The sequence below is a fragment of the Lynx canadensis genome, chromosome X (assembly GCF_007474595.2).
Source record: "Lynx canadensis isolate LIC74 chromosome X, mLynCan4.pri.v2, whole genome shotgun sequence".
In the NCBI taxonomy this organism is placed as follows: Eukaryota; Metazoa; Chordata; class Mammalia; order Carnivora; family Felidae; genus Lynx; species Lynx canadensis.
The window spans coordinates 79,883,238-79,904,498 of record NC_044321.2 but is presented as its reverse complement, the minus strand read 5'-3'; the positions used below and the strand labels follow the sequence as shown (position 1 = coordinate 79,904,498).

At 39.5% G+C, this 21,261-nt stretch overlaps 1 protein-coding gene across 1 annotated transcript; it reads right to left on the bottom strand.

The window, feature by feature from the left end:
- Nucleotides 1-1,862: 1,862 nt before the first annotated feature.
- Nucleotides 1,863-4,425, bottom strand: TCEAL6 (transcription elongation factor A like 6). The gene is given in 4 exon segments (XM_030305635.2): nucleotides 1,863-2,189; nucleotides 2,191-2,739; nucleotides 3,108-3,177; nucleotides 4,097-4,425. Coding segments are annotated over 4 exon segments (660 nt in total). The 5' UTR covers nucleotides 4,108-4,425; the 3' UTR covers nucleotides 1,863-2,159.
- Nucleotides 4,426-21,261: the final 16,836 nt, after the last annotated feature.

The following is a 21,261-nucleotide window of genomic DNA, read 5'->3' as shown; positions in this document are numbered from 1 at the left end:
CCTACCAATGCATGGAAAGGTAACTGCAGTTTGGAAAATGTAGGTCTATTTAATAATCTGTGATGTGTATCTTATATGGTGCATATATTTATCTTTTCAGGCACATATTTTATGGGAACATGGGAGTGGAGAGCCTGAAAGAGTCTCCATCTAAGCCAGTGGTTCTCAAACTTCAGCGTGCAAAGGAATCACCAGGGGATCTTGCTAAAATGAAGATTCTAACTCAGTAGGTCTGAGGGAGGTCCTGAGATTCTGCATTTCTTTTTTTAAGCTTATTTATTTATTTTGAGAGAGAGAGAAAAAAAAAACATGCACAATCAAGGGAAGGGCAGAGAGAGAGGGAGAGAGAGAGAATCCCAAGCAGCCTCCGTACTGTTGGTGTGGAGCCCAATGTGGGGCTTGAAATCATGAACCATGAGGTCATGACCTGAACCCAAATCAAGAGTCAGACACTTAACTGACTGAGTCACCCAGGCACCCCGTGATATTTTGCATTTCTAACTAACTCTCAGGTGATACTGATGCAGCTGGTCTATACACAACATGTTCATGAATAAGGACCTAAAAATTAAATATGTTTAAGGGTCTGCTGAATTGCCCATGTGGGGCCTGACAAGTTTCCTGGAAGAGAATTCAACCTAGGAAAGAGAGTTTGCAGATATTAACCTGTAAGAATAGCACAGCTTTTATCATACAGATATATTTTTTTTTCCTGGTCTAGCTTGCAATATCTGAATTTGACGAGGATATTCATGTATGCAAAAACACACAAACTAAAAAATACACATAAATGGTCATTTTGCTAAAAAATAACAGATATTAGAGTCCCAAGTAGCACTAGCATTCAGCTGCTAACAGGTAACTGAATAATTGCAATTCAAGTGGGAAAAATCCCATCCACACTTCTATAAGGGTCAAGGGTGGGTGGGCATTTGTTCTAGAGAAATTGATAGGGCTTTGGCACCTTAAGGCCTCCTCCTCATTAGACAGTATCAGTAATGAGTACAGTACCCAGGAGAAAGGGCACAGAGCTCAGTGGACATGGAAGTATCCAGGAGACAATTGCATTCATGTTCTAGCTGCCTAGACTTGTTACCAGGCACAAGTGAGACCTCCCTCAGTCCTGCTCCAAGTGTCTGATTCCATTTACATACCTGTTCTTGCATGGGAATGGTGTGGGAGCCATTTGTCCCTTAAGTATCTGGTAGAGGCTGGGTGACAACACAGCTCACATCCTCAGTACCTCATCTGATCCACTTGGCAAGCCCATGAAGCAAGTAATATCCCCATTTCACAAATGACAACACTGACCCTTACAGAAATGGGTCTAACTGCCAGGTGGATTCCTCTAGCTATTAGTCCCAGAAAATGGGAGTTTTACCTATTATCGTATGTTCTAACAACAGGAATTTTAAGTATCTTCACTGCCCTCTTAAACTCATTAAACAGTTCAATCATGTATTATTTTCTGGTTTTAGTTATTTTTTAATTATGAAAAACATAATTCATATATCCTTTAGGAAAAAGAGACGAGTGAACAAATAAAAAGAATCACACATGGTGGGAGCCATAGGATGGTACAGGACTCAGGAGGAGCAGCGGTGATCACTGACATGGTTACAACTAGGGAAAGACATGGGGATGGACATGCACACAGGGGAATGGCACAGAGGTACCTAACCAAACCATGATGTGGTTGAACTCATTTTTGAGTAAAGGTGAGGCCTACTTTGACTACCATACAGGAAAAAATATTGTCTACTTTTTAGTGTAACACACTTTCAGAGTCTTCTCTGTAAACAAATGCATTATGCCAATATATTTTTACAAAAATGGGCTGATACTGTATATATGGTTCTGCAAATAGTTTTATCTTTATTGTTATTTTACAATGTACCATGAACATCTTTTCCATGCACATGGGTGAAAATCCCCTACTAAAAGACAGAGGACACTGTAGTTGGATCAAAAGGCTGCTGGTAACCAAGAGTGACACCTAAAGCAAAATATCAGCCTAAGTTTAAAGCACATAGCCTGGCAAATGCCTGCCAGGAAAAGCAGGATCAGCAATATTCTCATTAGAGAAATCAGAAATGAACGCCAAAGACATTAAAGATACGGGATATCATGTAAGCCCCTTTGGCCCCTACCTCCGCCCCTCATTCCCCTGACACCCCGTTGCCCCCTTGGGGCAAGGGGATCCTGTACATCTCTTTGCATCCAATGAAAACCACCCATTTTCTGTTTTTTCCTTAGCTCTTCCTGAGCCCTTGACACATCTCCACATTCTCTCATCATTTCCTCACTGCCCAAGTGCCTTTCCTGTAAGTCCTCCTGATAGTCCTTGGGGGAATCGTCTGTCCCCCTGTCCGTTTTTCTTTTTGCTTTCCTAGGCACATAATCTTCAGCTGGGCGCTTTTCGGCAGCCCGAGACTCACTCTCAGCCTTTGCCAGGGATTCTGGCTTGCCCTCACTGTGTGGTTTTCCCTCATTTTCAGACTTGCCCTGCTTTTCTTGCTTTCCCTCATCTTCTGGTTGTCCCTCATCATCTGGCTGTCCCTCATTCTGGAGCTTTCCCTCATGCCCTGGCTTCCCCTCCACTTCCAGCTTTTCTTCCTCATCTGATTTTCCTTCATCTTCTGTATCTACTTCATCTTCTGGCTTTCCCTCGATTTCCAGCTTTCCTTCATTTTCATTGTAGAGTTTTTCCATGTTGAGATTTCCCCTTCTTTTCCTGTACTGGGGGGTGTGGTGAGGTGGTAAGGGGAAGAGAAGATAAAGAAGACAAGGGAGACTGAGGGCTTGGAGGTGGAATGCAGGTCCTGATAGTACTGGCATCTTTCCCCTTGGCTGGGTTCCTTTGACCTGGCCCAGCCCTCCAAGTGTGTCTTCTGCCCACCCTCTACCCCACAATTCATCCCACACTTGAGAGCCAACCATTTCCTTGTCAGGCCCTACCATCTTCTCTACCATCCTAAAGCGTGGTGGGTGTGTGCAATATATGTGGTGGGGGATGGGCAGTGGGGCTCTCAAATTCTGCCCAAGCTGTGCTTTCTACACCCTCCCCTCACTGTTTCTGTCCAGTGTCCCTCCCTCCTTTCACTCACCCGCAGGGATTCTGAACAGGTTCTTCCTATTTTTCTAGTCTTGCAGAGTGCTGGGGACAGACACACAGACCTGCAGACAGACAGGAGACAGGGGCAGGGCGTCTCAGCAATTTGCTCTCAGCAAATTGATGTTTCTTTCCTGAATCTGGGCCCTCCTCATGCAACATTTCCCTCACTTACCTCCCCCGCATCCCAGCCGCCATTACTTTCCAGGCCTCAGGCTCCAGACCAGGATGCTGTCCAAACTGTTTGGATCTCTGTGACCCCCTCCCCTGCAGACAAGCCGCCCGCCCTCACCCTCTTTTTGCGGAGGTCAATATTTCCACTTAGGTGCAGAGTGTGAGAGGGGGTTATTTCTAGAATATGTCTGTCTACATTTCACTGTCGCACTGCGGGGGCGCCCCCCTCCCATTTCAGGTCGAAAAATGTCTGGAGAGCGCAGAGGAGGGGCGTCAAGGAGGCGACAGAGCCTGCTGCAAGATGCTCCCTCCTCATCTGCCCACCTCCCCGCCGCGTCCCCCTCCTCCCCAACCTCCCGGACCCCTCCCCACCCCGCGCTGCTCCCAGATCCTACTCCCATCCACCTCCACCCCTGCCCGGGGCCACCGGCAGCACCCACCTTCACACCGACCTGAGGGACCTGCGGGGCCCGGGGCAGCCCTGTGCCTCCTCGGGCTCGCCAAAGCCCGCCGGCCCCTCGCCCGCCGCCCGGGCAGCTCAGGGAGCTGGTTCTGCGCGGGCGACGGGAGCGGACAGCGCAGGCACCAGACCGCAGGGTGGGTGAGCAGGCGGGCGCGGGGGCTGCTGCCCACGTCGGCACCCGACCGGTCACGTGAGCGCCGCGTCACCCAAGCTCGGTTCCCCACCCCGCTCCGCCCCCTCATCCCCATCCCGTAGGGACCAGCCAGCCACAGACGGTGGGGAGCAGTGTGGCAAAAGGGGGTCACCGAGAGGGCAGCCCAGAGGCTTCTTTACCGCAGGTGCTTTACCTGGCGCGCATCTCAGGTCCTCACACAGCATCCCTCTGAGAGGTACGTCATTGCCAGGTGTGACAGCTGATCGCAGGGAGGGTACCCGACTTTGCCGAGAGCACTCAGCAACGGAATCCCACAGGCTGCTTTCAAGACAGGCTCTGCCAGACTCCAGAGCTCTGGTGGTAGTGTCCGCCAAAGTAGAGCTACCACCTTGAGTAGCTGTGTTCCTGGGCCTCCTCTCTCCTCAGTCCACACGTTCTCTCTCCCTGAGTTATTTCTGTTCATTTCCCTCTAAGCACAGATGATTCTCAAATCTCCATCACCAGGCTATCCTCTCCCTTGAGTCTTAGACCCACTTTGCCAACTGTCTATTGGCTACCACTGCTTGAATGTCCCTGAGGAACCTCAAAATCCGTATACCCCAAACTGCTTTCACCAACTTCCTTCTCACCTTCTCCCTTCACTTCTCTTCACACTTGAAACTTGCACTCCATTATTTGACCTCTTCTTATTTAGAGAGAGTGTCAGACAGCTACAAAGCAAAAAAGGAAGCATTCATCATTTTTTAAATGTACCACAGATGCATGGACTCATCATAACCCTTGGTTCACAACACTCTTTTTAGTAACCTATGTTTGTCCCTTTCTGTCTTTCACATTGTGAAACCACTACCCAACCAGAGAAGTAGAAAATTGCCAAGTTGTAGCTTCTACTGTGTAGTCTCTCTCTCTCTCTCTCTCTCTCTCTCTCTCTCTCCCCCCTCCCCCTCTCTGTCTTTCTCTCTCTCTCTCTCTCTCTCTCTCTCTCTCTCACACACACACACACACACACACAGTATATGTGTGCATGAGTGTTTTTATGTGTAAATATGGGAAACCACCATTTCTATTTTCATTTGCAAAATACAACATCTTGTTTACACAGTTAATGAATTATGTATGTGACACAACTAATTCTAATTATTTTCTCTTCATGTTTCTTAATTTAGTAAAATATTGATGTTTCTACAGTGTTTTGCTCAACCAAAATGTGTGTTCATGTTATCACCATATAACAAAAAAATTTATTCTCAATGTTGAATTTTTTAACTAAATTCACAGTGCCATTCATAAAAAGTCTGGATGTTTCCCTTTCATGAATATGAACTTCAAAAAATATTTTATTATTATTATTCCATAAATTTGATTAAAGTAATATCAAATCACTATAGTTACTAACTGATTTTCTGTTTTAATCATAGGATGATGCTGATTTTAAACTATTAATAATTGTTTGCTGAATGCTTTTGTTAATAGAGCCAACATATTACCAGCTATCATTCTGGTTTTTAAACATGCACACAAAAACTTGGAATTCAAGGTTTCTTTACATTAGAAGAAAAATAATTTGATCTAAATTAGAAGTTGTGTTCATAGAATGAGAAGTCAACACAACCTCATCTGCATTTTACCTTTACTACAGAAGGTGGCAATGTGACAACTGAAGTATGATACTAAGCTGTTGGCTTTGAAGATGGAAGAAGGAGCTATGATCCAAGGAAAGCAATTATAAACACTGGAAAAGGCAAGAAAAAATGGAGTCTTCCCTAGAGACTCCAAAAGTGAGCCTCTCCTAGAAACTTCCAACAGCTTTGATTTCAGCCTGGTAAAACAGATTTTGGACTTAGGGCTTCCATGGCTGGAAAAGAATAAATGTGTATTGTTTTAGGCCTTCAAGTTTATGTTTATTACAATAGCACCGGGAAGCTAATTCAAGTAAACATGGTCTACTAAACCCATTCTGGCTTATTTTAATGTGAATGTCTGTAATAATAATACATTGTTTCAAAATGAAGATATTGGAAAATTCTTAAACTACATGGGATACATACATAATATAATATACATAATATACACATATATACATATAATACAGACATATATACATATAATACATACATATATACCTATAATATATATAATATATACACATATGTATGTATATATGTATGTGTGTATGTATATATGTATGTATGTATATACACATATGTATGTATACATACATATGTATGTATATACATATGTGTATTATATATATTATATGTATATATGTATATGTATATATGTATATGTATATTATATATATTATAATATATATTATATATATGTACATATATATATTATGTATAATATATATTATATATATGTATATATGATATATATCTGTGTCTTATATAAGTACTAATTTCCCTCCATATTATGTATAGTTATATATATTATAAGTATTTAATATATGTTATATAATAATATAATCATGCTATTTGGATTATCTCAAAGGGATCTCCTTTAAAGGAAAGATGGATGTGAGAAAGGAGGGAAACTAACATCTGTGAAGTACCAAATGTACCATATGCTGTGTATGACCCTTGAAATATTTTGCTTTAATGACATATCGGACAAAAAGCTAGTATCCAAAATCTATAAAGAGCTCACCAAACTCCACCCGCGAAAAACAAATAATCCAGTGAAGAAATGGGCAGAAAACATGAATAGACACTTCTCTAAAGAAGACATCCAGATGGCCAACAGGCACATGAAAAGATGCTCAATGTCGCTCCTCATCAGGGAAATACAAATCAAAACCACACTCAGAAAGCACCTCACACCAGTCAGAGTGGCTAAAATGAACAAATCAGGAGACTATAGATGCTGGAGAGGATGTGTAGAAATAGGAACTCTCTTGCACTGTTCATGGGAAAGCAAACTGGTGCAGCCACTCTGGAAAACAGTGTGTAGGTTCCTCAAACAATTAAAAATAGATCTTCCCAATTACCCAGCAATAGCACTGCTAGGAATTTACCCAAGGGATACAGGAGTGCTGATGCATAGGGGCACTTGTACCCCAATGTTTACAGCAGCACTTTCTACAATAGCCCAATTATGGAAAGAGCCTAAATGTCCATTAACTGATGAATGGATAAAGAAATTTTGGTTTATATACACAATGGAATACTACATGGCAATGAGAAAGAATGAAATATGGCATTTTGTAGCCATATGGATGGAAGTGGAGAGTGTTATGCTAAGTGAAATAAGTCATACAGAGAAAGACAGATACCATGTATTTTCACTCTTATGTGGATCCTGAGAAACTTACCAGAAGACCATGGGGGAGGGGAAGAAAAAAAAGGTTGGAGAGAGAGGGAGCCAAACCATAAGAGACTCTTAAAAACTGAGAACAATCTGAGGGTTGATGGGGGTGGGAGGGAGGGGAGGGTGGGTGATGGGTATTGAGGAGGGCACCTGTTGGGATGAGCACTGGGTGTTGTATGGAAACCAATTAGCCAATAAATTTCATATTTAAAAAATAAAAAAAAATTTTGCTTTTTTGCTCTTTACAATATAGATATAATTATTCCCATTATGAAAATGAATAAATGAAAGCTCAGAAACATGTAATTTTTTAAAAATCTTGCCATTAGTACAGAGATGACAAAAAGACTATTCCTGAGCGAGTGGTCTCTTCAAATTACACATTGCATCCTTTTTACTCTGTAGTCATGCAGCACTTAGGGATAAATGTTTTTTGAGCAGTGTATGTTTCCCTTGACAGTTCATGCATGTCTGGATGGGTACTAATACCTTTATTTCTCTAAATGGGCATTTCTAGTAAATATAAGCATCTACATCTTAGAAGAAAGATCTGGCATACGGTGTTTGGCTGGAGTGTCTGGCAAATAATAAATACCTAATAAATATCTGTTGAAATAATAAATCTGTCTGTGAGTGAAGGGTATTAGTGCCTCAAGAGACCCTACAGAAAAATAGCAAAATAAACAAAATTTGTAAACAGTGCACAAAGAAACGTGGATGGTCAATAATTACAAGAAAAGTTCTCACTAATAATTTAAGGAATTCAAGTAAAAAAAGTATTGAAATAATTTTTTATTACCTATTACCTGACAAAAATTAAGTATAGAAAGAACTCAATAAAATGAACAAAAAATTCATGGAAGAAAAAATTTTAAAATGGCTCTGTGTATATGTGTGTAGAGAGAGAGAGAGAGAGAGAGAGAGAGACTCAATTTCTTTTTTTTTTAATATTTGAAATTTATTGTCAAATTGGTTTCCATACAACACCCAGGGCTCATCCCAACAGGTGCCCTCCTCAATACCCATCACCCACCCTCCCTCCTTCCCACCCCCTATCAGCCCTCAGTTTGTTCTCAGTTTTTAAGAGGAGAGACTCAATTTCAATACAAGTCACAGACATGGAAACACACTTATCAGTTAGAAATGAATATTTAAATTTATTAACTATTCTGATTCATTAAATATTCTGATGACAGGTATAGAGGTGGGGTGAAGAAATGGGAATTCTCATACACTTTTTGAAATAGTTTAAATTACTGAAATCAAGTTTCAGGGAATATATATGTAAGCATGTAATGTAGGGATATTTTCTCATATGTACAAAAGTAAAGGTAGGTGAGTGATGGATATTGAGGAGGGCACCTGTTGGGATGAGCACCGGGTTTTGTATGGAAACCAATTTGACAATAAATTTCATATTTTTTTTTAAAAAAAGCAGTCCAAAAGTCCTTCCTATCTATCATCTATCAAGAGAATATATATATATATATATATATATATATATATATATATATATATATCCCTTGCCCTCCTAATACTGGATGGCCCAGGGTTTAATTTAATTCTTGGACCTCATCACTTTTCTATTTTCTATTACTTGATAATTTCAACTAGGTCATGAAATATATACAATTATGGTTCCCCAAATGCAGATCTCACTCATGAAATCCAGGATTACATTATTTGACTTGCTCTGCAATTGATTCTTTTCCCTTTAAAACGTGTTATAGAGAAATTTCCGTTAGCTAACATGCTTCATAATTTATATAAATTGTATTTATCTTATTGTATTAAATTTATTTAAATATTCTACTTTATAAAAATTTAGATTGTTTCCAATTTTCTTTTCCTCTGCAGCACACAGTTGCACTACATTGCTTACCCTCCTTTTGTAATTAGGTAAAGTCCATGTGTAGCAAGCAATATTGGTGCCTCCTATTGCATCTTCTTGGCACACATCCACAGCTGTCATGTACAGTTCCCTCTGAGCTCGCATTGATAGCAGCAGTGTCCTACCTCAAAAAGGTCACCTTCATTCACTTTCCTGCTTCAAATTCTTCTCATTAGCTTCAAGCAGTCCTCGGAACTCCCACACAAACCTGTCCCTGAATTGCATGGGAATTAATGCAACCAGGAACAACTCTTAACCAACAGAACACGGAGTGATGAATAAATCTACCAGCCTCCTAACCTTTGGACAGATAATTCTGGGAGTCATTCTGTATGCTTCTCGAAGGTCCCAGCCAGCCCTAGTCCCCATTACCTACCTTCAGCTATAATGTCAAAAATGCAAATATATTGGCTTTACATCTTTCTTGACTCCATTCTGCCTCCTACCTCACTGTTGCTTTCTAGGATTACCTCCCAAATAAACAATCAGCACCTAAGTTCGGCTTTTGTTTTTGTTTTTTTTTGTTTGTTTCTTTTATTATTATTATTTTTTTAATATGAAATTTATTGTCAAATTGGCTTCTATACAATACCCAGTGTTCATACTTTAGGTATTTTTTAATATGAAATTTATTGTCAAATTGTTTTCCATACAACACCCAGTGCTCATCCCAAAAGGTGCCCTCCTCAATATCCATCACCCACCCTCCCCTCCCTCTCTGCTTTTGGAATTCTAACTAAAACCCTGAGTAATGGTGTTATATCCAACGGAATGTGGAAAAAAGTGATGTTTGCCACTTTTACACATGACCAGTAAAAGCCTGCCCAGAAACATTCCATTCCCTCACTCTCTGCCAACAGAAAAATTGATCATAGGGCTCTGAGGCTCAAGGGAATATCAGGGCCACAAGGTGGAAGGCCTTGGATCCCTATATCCCCACTTACAGGAAAGGTATCCATGACAAGCACCTGACAAGTAATACCGGTGTTGGACTGTTTTATGAAAGAAGATAAACTGCTAATAGAAACTGCTAATACATTAATCCAAAGAAAAATTAGAATTGTATGCTATGTTACTAACCTATCCTGACAAACACAATTGGGTACCATCTCTTTCTCTTGGTGGCAGATTCAGAAGTTAAAAGTCATTTCTCATTGTTTTCTTGTAATGAGAAGACAACCATCCAGACAAAGGGAGCAAATGTCTCTGATTTGTCTTGAGTTAAATGTTGTGGGGACAGAAATTCTCTACTTTCTTGGGTGATTCAGAACCTCAGAAGACTGATCAACACCATGGCCATGAACAGACAGACCCTAATCCAGTTCCCCATGTTGGGAAGACAGGCTGATCTTTGATTCATCTGGTGAGCTCAGTGAGAGATGGCACCAGGACAGCAAGTTGTGGTGTTTACTCAATTGTTGCTTCTGAACTGCTCAGTATGTTCACATATTTATAGGAGAACACTGGACCTGTCTCGCAGTCACCAGTGGATTCCTCAGATCATGCATTATCCAGCTGTGTCACACCAGGATTCTAGCTGTCTGCTGCCATCCTGAGAGGCAAAAAACTAAGAATTACTATAATTTCTTTGACACACAAGTACCCATTCTATTTACTAACTAAATATATATTGAGTTTAAAACCCATACTATTCCAATAGAGGTGTCTCATTAATTCTATACTGGAAGTAAGAGAGACATGAATATATGGGAAAATTCAAGGATTAAATCTGAGAATAGAGAACTCTTTCACATTAACTTTTAAACTTGTTCAACTTTAAAGACATTGAAAAAAAATTTTTTAAACTCTCTTTGGACCCCTCACCCCCATTCAGCCACAGAATCTCTCTCTTTCTTTCAATAAGTATCTCTTATTATCTCTGTATTTCTCTATTTCTCTATTCAAAGTTCCTTAGAATATTTTCTGTATTACCTGTTAACATTCTTTATTTCCCACTCACTCATTATCCCACTGCATATGGCTTCTGTCTCCATGATTGTAACGAAAGTGGACTCACCATGGTCACAAGCCACTTTTTTGCCACTAGGTCCACCAATTTTGTGTAAATATATTAACACACTGAGTGCTACTTTCAATGAGCTCCTAAAATATGCATGTTTGTGCAGACAGATTCTGTCACCTAACAACAAATCTTTAACGTTTCTCCAGAGCATGAGGTGCTAGATACAAACATAGCCTGCACTGCTCCCTAACTGTGCAATCCTGGGCTAAGTTCTTATTCTCCCTCTCCCTCAGTTTTTCATTATAAAATGCAGATTAACACCATATCTACCTTATAATAGAACTGTGAGTATAAAATGACTCAATACATAAAAGGTACATGGCCCATAATATGCTTTAGTCATTTTAATTTATTTTTCTATATCTTCTAGACATTTTAATTTATTTTTTTTTACATCTTCATCAGGCATTAGTATACCTACTATTCCTGTGGTATAGACTGATGTTTCTTCACAGTCATTGACTTGAGGTATGTTATTATTGAGACAAGCAGCTTATAAAACTAAATGTAATATGTGATCTTATATTTGTACATAAATCTATAAACACAAGCATACATGCATAAATATATAAATACCTGCATGAACAAACTACTGGAAGAATATAATGAAGATAAAAACATTAGTTGAATTGTGTCCTCCCCAAAAATGGATATCCTGGTTACATGTGTTACTGGTAAAATTTAAAATAAATGAATTTAGGGGCGCCTGGGTGGCTCGGTCAGTTAAGCGTCTGACTTCAGCTCAGGTCATGATCTCGCGGTCCGTGAGTTCGAGCCCCGCGTTGGGCTCTGTGCTGACAGCTCAGAGCCTGGAGCCTGTTTCAGATTCTGTGTCTCCCTCTCTCTGACCCTCCCCCATTCATGCTCTGTCTCTTTCTGTCTCAAAAATAAATAAACGTTAAAAAAAACTTAAAAAAAATAAAATAAATGAATTTAATATTTAATTCAAAAGCCCAGTAAATAACCATGATATAACTAAAAGAATGCAGAGGAAAAGAATCAGTAAAGGTTAAAGTAGAAATGAATGAGTTAGAAAAAAACTACAGTAGAATTTTTATAGATTATAGCAAAAAATCTACACAGAGAGATACACTCAAAAAGACAATAAATAAATAAGTTTGTAGTTTTAAAATTTGTTCAAGCAACCTATAGGTAAACAGAGGAAAGAAAAATAGAGAAACAAAAAGGTAAGGGAACAAACAGAAAACAAAAATATAAAATTACATTTAATCCATCACATACTGATAATTACATTAAATGTAAATATAAATCATCTAAACATACAAATTATAAGACAAAGATTGGCAGAGTAGATTACAAAAAAAAAAAAACCTGACCAATTCAATGCTGCCTATAAGAAACTCATTTCAAATGCAATAATATATGTCGCTTGAACGTGAAAGGATTTAGGGACGCCTGGGTGGCTCAGTTGGTTAAGCTCCCACTTCAGCTCAGGTCATGATCTCCCAGTTTGTGAGTTCAAGTCCTGTGTCGGGCTCTCTGTTGACAGCCTGGAGCCAGCCTGGAGCCTGCTTTGGATTGTGTCTCCCTCTCTCTCTGCCCCTCCCCCACTCACACTCTGTCTCCCTCTCAAGAAATAAACATTAATTTTTTTAAATAAAAAAATAAAGTGAAAGGATTTAAAAATATATAGCAGACAAATTTTATCTAAAGAAAGTAGGGGTGTATGGGACGCCTGGGTGGCTCAGTCGGTTAAGCATCTGACTTCCGCTCAGGTCATGATCTCATGGTTCATGAGTTCGAGCCCCCCCCCCCGCCACCGACGGGCTCTGTGCTGACAGCTCAGAGCCTGGAGCCTGTTTCGGATTCTGTGTCTCCCTCTCTCTGCTCCTACCCGCTCATGCTCTGTCTCTCTCTCTCCTTCAAAAATAAATAAAAACATTAAAAAAAAAGTTTTTAAGAAAGTAAGAGTGGATATATTTGCATCATATAAAATAGACTTCAGAGCAAAGAAAATTACCAAACACAGAGGAGGATAAAAGGGTCAATCCACCAAGAAGATATAGCAATCCTAAATGTGTAGGCATGAAACAACAAAACTGCAAATTATAGATATATAAACATATATCCATGATTCAGATAGAACTGAAATAAAAATTTCAATTTTTTCAAACTTCAAAACCTCTCTCTCTAAAGTTGGTACAACATTTAGACAATCTCTCATTTAATTGGTGTGTTTATGTCATTAACATTTAAAGTAATTGTTAAAATATTTGGATTTTAGTCTACCATTTCATTATTTGTTTTCTTTTGTTTCCTCTGTTTTTCACTCCTCTGTTTCCCCTTTCTTGATTTCTCTTGGCTTATGTGAACATTACTTCATACTTCACTGTAATCTTTGTATTTCAATTTTGACTATATTTCTTTGTATAACATTTTTAGGGGTTGCCCTAAAACTACCTATTTGACTTTTCACATACTATATAAAACTAGTATTTTACCACTTCAAATTACAATGTAGCAACCTTACCAACCATGCTGTGGGTCCCTTTACCTTCCCCCTTTCGTATTGTAGTTCTCTTATGCATTTTATCTACCTTCACTGAAATGTCATCAGAAACTGTTATATTTCTTGCTTTCAACAGATAAAAAAATTTAATGAACACAAGAAGAGATGAATAGTCTATTATATTTACCCAGACATTTACTACTTTTGTTGTTTTGCTGTTGCAAATAGTCATGATATTTGTTTTAAAAATCAAAATATTTTCCTCCCTATAATATCAAAACCAGCCTTTATTTGCAACTAGCATATACTGAATATGATTCAATGTCAATAAGGAGCTATTTACATCATAGGTTTCAGTGTTTGCAAGAATACTAACGCCCATAAAAAATAGAAGTATTAAAATTAGCTAACATTTGCTTTGGGTCAGATAACCACATTTAATTCTTATAACTACATACTGTGAGATTATGCATCATTTTACAGATGAAGAAAATAAGAGACAGGGAAGTTAAGTATTTTCCCTAAGCCTGAACACTTAGAAAGTGACACGTTATGGATTTGACCCCAATCAGCATGGCTAAAGAGCCCATGAATATTTAGGGTGATAGAGTTTGAGACATAGAATCACACAGATAGTATCAAATTTCAGCAATAGAAACACACACTGAAATACACTCAAATGTACAGATCCATTATCAAAAATTTTAATAGGTTTCTTTTTCCTAGAAAATGGTGTTCTTTCCATATATTTTCAAAACAAAATTATTAGTAAATTATTTCTTAATCTTTTTAAATGTAAATTCTGTTTTTAAACTTTTATATAATGTCCTATTTATATGTCAAACAATATAGAATTTCGCTCTATATATTAAATGTATGTATATATTTATATATTATATATAAATTTACATATTTATATTTGTAAATATATATATAATATATTTATAAAATGAAATTACCCTGAATCTCACTTCTGCATGATTCTCACTCTCTGAACCCAAGGTGTTCACCATCAATAGGTTGTTGTATACTTATCATATGTGTCTCTTTATAGGTGAATCATTATCATATAGTTTACAGGTACACAAAATACACATAGCTTTTTTTTCACTATTAGAATCACATTAGATCTATTGCTCTGTAACTTGCCTTTTTTCATCTAAAATAATATATTTCCATGTTTGCACTGTATTTGTATTTATTTCACTAAATAAATAATTTTAAAATGTTTGTTGAACATGTATATTGCTCTTTATGTGAATTCTCTGATTATATATGTATTAGTTATGTTTATGCATAACAACATACTCCAAAATAAAAGTGGCTTAAAGTAATAATCATGTATTATTTCATTATTTATGTGGGTCAAAAATCTGGATGTGGCTTAGCTGGGTGCTTCCGGCCCAAAGTCTCCCACAAGGGTGCAAATAAAATATAGCCTGGAGCTACAGTCATCATAAGGGTCAATTGGGTGAGGATCCACTTCTAAGCTCACGCTTATGCCTGTTCATCGGGAGGCCTCAGGACCTCACTGTTTGTTGGCCAGAGACACAAGGTTTTTAATTACAATACTACTGTAATTTAAAAGTAATATAATTCACTCTAAAAATTTAAGCAGTATCCTAGACAGCATCGGCTTCCCAAGGGTAGTAGAGCATTCAGAATCCTGGTGGCTTCAGGACAATGTGAGAAAAATTTTGGAGTAATTCCAGGTTTAACTACTAAGCACACATTTGCAAGGAGGTTTGCCTGATTTTCCTGAACATCTCCTAACTTACTGTATTCTGATCTGAAATGATAAATTTAATAGCATGCAACTTGAATGAATGCTAAGATGAAAGGAGATACAATTTAGAGTACTACTTGTTTACATTCATTTTTAAAACATTAATCCTACTCTCCAAATCATTTTTTTTCCCCAGAGGAAACACTATTCTTCTGACTGAGCCCCCGCTATCTTAAAAATCAATCAATTTGTATGGTCTTTATGCTCAGGTCTTTTGACCCCAGGGACAGATTTTCCTCCTCCTCTCCCCTCCCCCTTCTCTTCTCCCTCTCTTCTTCTTCTTCTTCCTCTTCCTCTTGCTCTTCTTCCTCTTCCCCTTTTCCTCCCCTTCCTCCTTCTCATCCTCTTCCTCCTTCTTCCTCTCCTCCTCCTCCTCCTTCTCCTTCATCCTCATCACTACCATCATCACCAAGATTGGTTGTTGAGGAGAAGCATCCATGATGGTGTGTAAAATGACCAGTCCATAAGTTCTGGTGGCCCATCATCTTCATATTAGATCACTGGGTATATGCAATGTTTCTCAGTCTTCTTTTATTATTATCTTCACTCTATGGAGGCTTTGTAATGTGAAATGCAGAATGTGAAATGTTTAATACCAGTGATGTGGTGTATACCTGTTTATGTACCTTGGTCTTTCTTAGGGCCTAAAACCATAGTACCATCTACAATTTCTATACCCCTAGGAACCATTTTTCAGATACTTTGAGATGATGTTGCTTCTGTTAAGAATGCATGGTATATTATGATGAGGACAAGAGCTGGAACCCTTCTTTTGTCCCTAACTTCCTGTGTGATGCTGGAATAGTTGCTTAATCTTTGTTAGCCTTCCTTTGGTCATATGTAAAAGGGACTTCATGATGCCTTTCCTTCCTCACAGTACTGTTGTGAGAAATCCTGTACACAGTATACGGCATGTAGTAGAACTTCAACAAATGTTAGTCTTCTTAGACTTCTCCCAGAAAAGAAATGACTTTGACCTAAATCAAACAGCATAATTGCCATAGAAACCACCTGGAAATGTAACATTAATAAGTAGAATGTATATACATTTACATAGTGAGTGAAGTTTTGGGGCCATTTCTATTTTAAAGGTTGACATTTCTGAGGGATTTGTGGTAAGGAAATATCATCAAACCATCTTTTGGTGTCCCTAAATCATTCAGTCACATGACTATAGAGAGTCTCTTACTTTCCTGCCAAGATAATGAACTGCTGAGCATGGCGTGTGATTTTACATGCTCATCCTCTGAGGGTTAGCTGATCTCCAGGAACCCTAGGATACCTGGGACCCCAGGAATGGGAGCCTCCCTGAAACTTTATGTACTAATAATACTCTCTTACTGTTTCTTTCTATTTTGTTTTATTTTGAGAGAGAGAGAGAGAGAGAGAGAGAGAGAGACTGAGAGAGAGAGAGAGCAGAGGAGGAAGACAGAGAGAGCGAGAAAGAATGCCAAGCAGGCTCCACGTTCAACACGGAGCCAGGAAGCAGGGCTCCATACCACGACCCTAGGATCATGACCTGAACTGAAATCAAGAGTCCGATGCTCAAGGGACTGAGTTAACCAGGAGCCCCCCTTACTGTTTCTTTTTAAAGCAAACAAAATTCTTAACAGCAGGGACATGCTTTGTTCCACCAAACTCAGCACAGTTCTGCCAGTTGCCCAGGTCCCAATCTGGTGTTTCTAATTAGTATGCTTTCTCATTGGTAGCCTGAAGGAGGAAGATGTTTTGCTTTCAAGCAAAAAGCCAGGGGGTAGAGGGGTGCGAAGAGGCATTTCCGGTGTGGAGGACCAGCCTGCGCGTCCAGGTTGCCATAGAAACCTGACGTCAATATGGCGCTTTCAATAGAGACAGACGTGACCTGGCAGAAGAGCAGGTTCCGCCTCCAGGTGTTTGGGACTCTGCTGAGGATGCGGGTCCCTGCGGTGGGAGCTGAAACGTCCTGGGGTGTGGGGAGACAAAGGGTCCAGATCCAAGTCGCCTCTTTCCTGCTTTGAGACTCGGTGCCTCGGCTGTGTCCTGAGACAGAAACATGGGCCCTTGGGGTCCCGCCTGGCCCAGTGAGTGTGGTGTCCTGTTTCAAGGGTGTTTTAGAGCTACTTTCTTCCTAAAAGCAGAGGAATGGGAGGATAAGATAAGGTCTTGGGTGATGAGAGAGAGAGTGTGTGCGTGTGTGTGTGTGTGTGTGTGCGTGCTTGTCTGTCCTATCCAGTTCCTAGCACATATTAGAAACCAAATAAGGGTTGTTGTTTCTTTTTCTCAGCTTTCCTTGGCCAGCTTGGTTACCACTGTGGATCAGTGACTGCTGTAGGATTTGGTGCAGACTGCTCATTCATTTATGATTCTTGCCTGAGTCATTTGTTACTATGGTAGTTGTCAACTGTTGCTTTTCTACTTCCCTCATTCCTTCCAGATTTATTAGTTGGCATCTGAATATAAAGTAGGACTTTCCCCTTTTCCTTAATTATGTATTTATATCAGTATGACTTATAGACTCTTACTTTTCTCAGAGTAATAATAATAGAGTACCAACTGTTACTATCATTATGTGTTTTGATGCTTACTTAGATTGACCCAGAATTGGCCAATATTAACCCATTCAGGTTGGCTTCTGTGTCCATTTGATAACTCCCCAGAATTCTTTTTGAGCCTTCCCCAGTGGGCTATTTATTTTTTTAATATGAAATTTATTGTCAAATTGGTTTCCATACAACACCCAGTGCTCATCCCAGAAGGTGCCCTCCTCAATACCCATCACCCACCCGCCCCTCCCTCCCACCCCCCATCAACCCTCAGTTTGTTCTCAGTTTTTAAGAGTCTCTTATGCTTTGGCTCTCTCCCTCTCTAACCTCTTTTTTTTTCTCCCTCCCCCATAGACTTCTGTTAAGTTTCTCAGGATCCACATAAGAGTGAAAACATATGGTATCTGTCTTTCTCTGTATGACTTATTTCACTTAACATAACACTCTCCAGTTCCATCCATGTTGCTAGAATTCTTTGAGCATATACTTTGCTCTCAGAGCCTATCTCCCCATCTATAGAAATGGAATAAAGATGTTCACTTCAGAGCATCACTTTGAGAATTTGAAAAGAGAAATTTTGAAAATAACAACCTACAATGTGTGGCATCTATTAGGCCCTCAACAAATTTTATTTCTCCATTCCAACTTTACCTCTTTTATAATGGCAATGTGGTGTATCAGGCATTAACATAATAGCATGACTACCAGAGAGAATACCTGGACATGTAACAGCAAGCAGGGATGAGCCCACATTTCCATGATGTGACAGCTTCAATGTCAGTGCTGTGTGCAGAAGGGGACTGTGGGATGGAACTGGGAAAGAGTACAGCGTCACTGTACAGCTTCCAGTGACCTGAGTGGGGACAGGCAAGCATATCCTCATGCCTTTCCCCTGTGTTTCATGTGCTCTCCCTTCCTCTCACTTCCTATTCCATGTGCTGTCTGTTCCCCTGACTCTCCCTTCTAGGGGAACACCAGAAAAGGGTGTGGACTCTGAGCTCCAAAACAGGAGCTGGTAGAGAAGAACCACATGTGATGTTGAACCTTTTAGACAGGTTCCTAGAGCAAGAGTGAAGAGATCAGGATTCCATCATTGGGACCCTTCAGGTAAGTCACTACCCTTCCCTTTAGTGTATTCTATACAACAGGATAACAGTACCCAATTCTCCAACTACCCAGGAATATTGTGAGCTTTAAGTGTGATTGCAGGGAAGGGAGAAGCAATCTGTGGTCATAGGTGGAAGAGAAGGACCATTGTACTTTCAAACAATTACAGTAACTGAGACATCCCAGATATCATAGAGCTCTGCATGGTAGGCATTAAACTAATGCTACACAAATTTTAGCTGATCATGGTTTTTTCAAGTGTACCACATCATCAAAATCATCAGGTGGTGATTATTAAATTGCAGATATCTGGGCCTACCTTAGGTCGTCTGAATCAAAACAAGGAAGGTTGTGTGGGAGATATCTACATTTTGAATGATTTCTTCAGATGTTTATGGTATTCATCCAAGTTTGAAAAGTACTGCTATAGATTTGCAACAGTATCTTCTTAAAATTTTGGATCTTTTGATGTCTAATTTATTTTTCCGTTACTTCTGATACTCACCTTTAAATATCTGTGTCTGCTCTTGTCTGTCAAATAGGTAGCAATTCCTTAATGTAAATAGTATTTATTCAGTGATTTATACATGGGGCACTGAACCAGGCACCGGAGACACAGCACAGAGAATAAGGCAGGCAGGGTCTTTGGCAATAAGCAGGCAAACAAATCAATAAGCAGCACAATTACATATGTGAATGAGTGCTTTGAACAAAGTAAACATGAATAATGTAGAAGATGATGAAGACAGGTATTATTATAAATGGGTTGCCAGTGACACTCTTTGTCAGGAAGTGACATTTGAGCTGAGTCCTTAATGACAAGAAGAAACCAAACCCAGTCTGGCCTTCTTGTCAGTGGCCCTGTGATGTATGTGACACCAATTGTTCCAGGAGCAGAAAGCAAGCTTGAGTGGCTAGAGGCTGGCTGACCAAGTACCGATGGTAGGAGATGAAGTTGAAGGGTAGACAAGAGCCACATCATTTGGGCTGTGTAAGAACTTTGGAGTCATTCTGAGGGTGGAGGGTTACAATATGAAAGTGAAGTGACATGATTCAATTCACGGGCTCACAAGGTGACTCTGGCCACTATGAGAATGGACTGGACAGGGACAAGATGGCTGTGGGGATAATCATTAGGAGAATCTTGTAGAAGTCCTCGGGAGGGATGATGGTAGATTGGCTCAGCATTGCAGCAGTGTGCAGAGGACAGGGTTGGCCCCGGACAGAGTGTATTGGAGACAGGACCTGCAATGGCTATGAGTAGGGGTATATGAGGATAAGGGTGAATAGAGGAGGAGACCTTGGCTTTTTGTTTAGTCTCATGCAGAAGTGGTGGTGCTGTTTTCTGAAGCTGGTTGTTCCAAACACTTTGGAAAAGTTCTCAAGACAGGTCATCTAACAGTAGTTACAGTGAAAATTAGTGGTTTAAAACATGCACCAGTTAATGAATAAGATCATTAAGCTTTATTAAAGATACATGCAAACACAAACTGTCAAAATGATAAAAACATCAGCTTGTATGTCTTAAAAAATCTACATTTATTAATTGTTACCATATGTATAGCACTATTCTAAGAGTTTTCATTTGTTATCTCAATTAATTCTCAGAACAACCCATGAGGTAAAAATTATTGTTTTTGCTATTTTACAAGTGAGGCACTGAGAAACTTTCACTCTCCCAAGGTCAGAGTGAATGGTATTCCAGTGTCTCTGCAGCTGAATTTTTAAAATAATGTGATTCTTGATCATTTATCCTTATAAAAACAAAGCACAAGGAAATATTTTTAATATATTCTTTTTTTTAACGTTTATTTATTTTTGAGACAGAGAGAGACAGAGCATGAACGGGGGAGGGTCAGAGAGAGAGGGAGACACAGAATCTGAAACAGGCTCCAGGCTCTGAGTGATCAGCACAGAGCCTGACGCGGGGCTTGAACTCACGGACCGTGAGATCATGACCTGAGCCGAAGTCGGACGCTTAACCGACTGAGCCACCCAGGCGCCCCGGAAATATTTTTAAAAAATAACTTTTTTCTTCTAAGGTCAGTACTGTATAATCCTGATCTTGAAGGTAAGACAATTGAGTGAAGTGAATTATAAGGTGAAGTATAAGTATTCAAACACACACAGTTTGTAAATGGCAGAACTTGGGGCAGGACTCTCTCCAAGCACATACTCCTAACCAGTATACTTAGGAAGAAGAAACATTTTTTTGAACTATCTCAGCCCATGGTGGTTGATGTTAGTCCA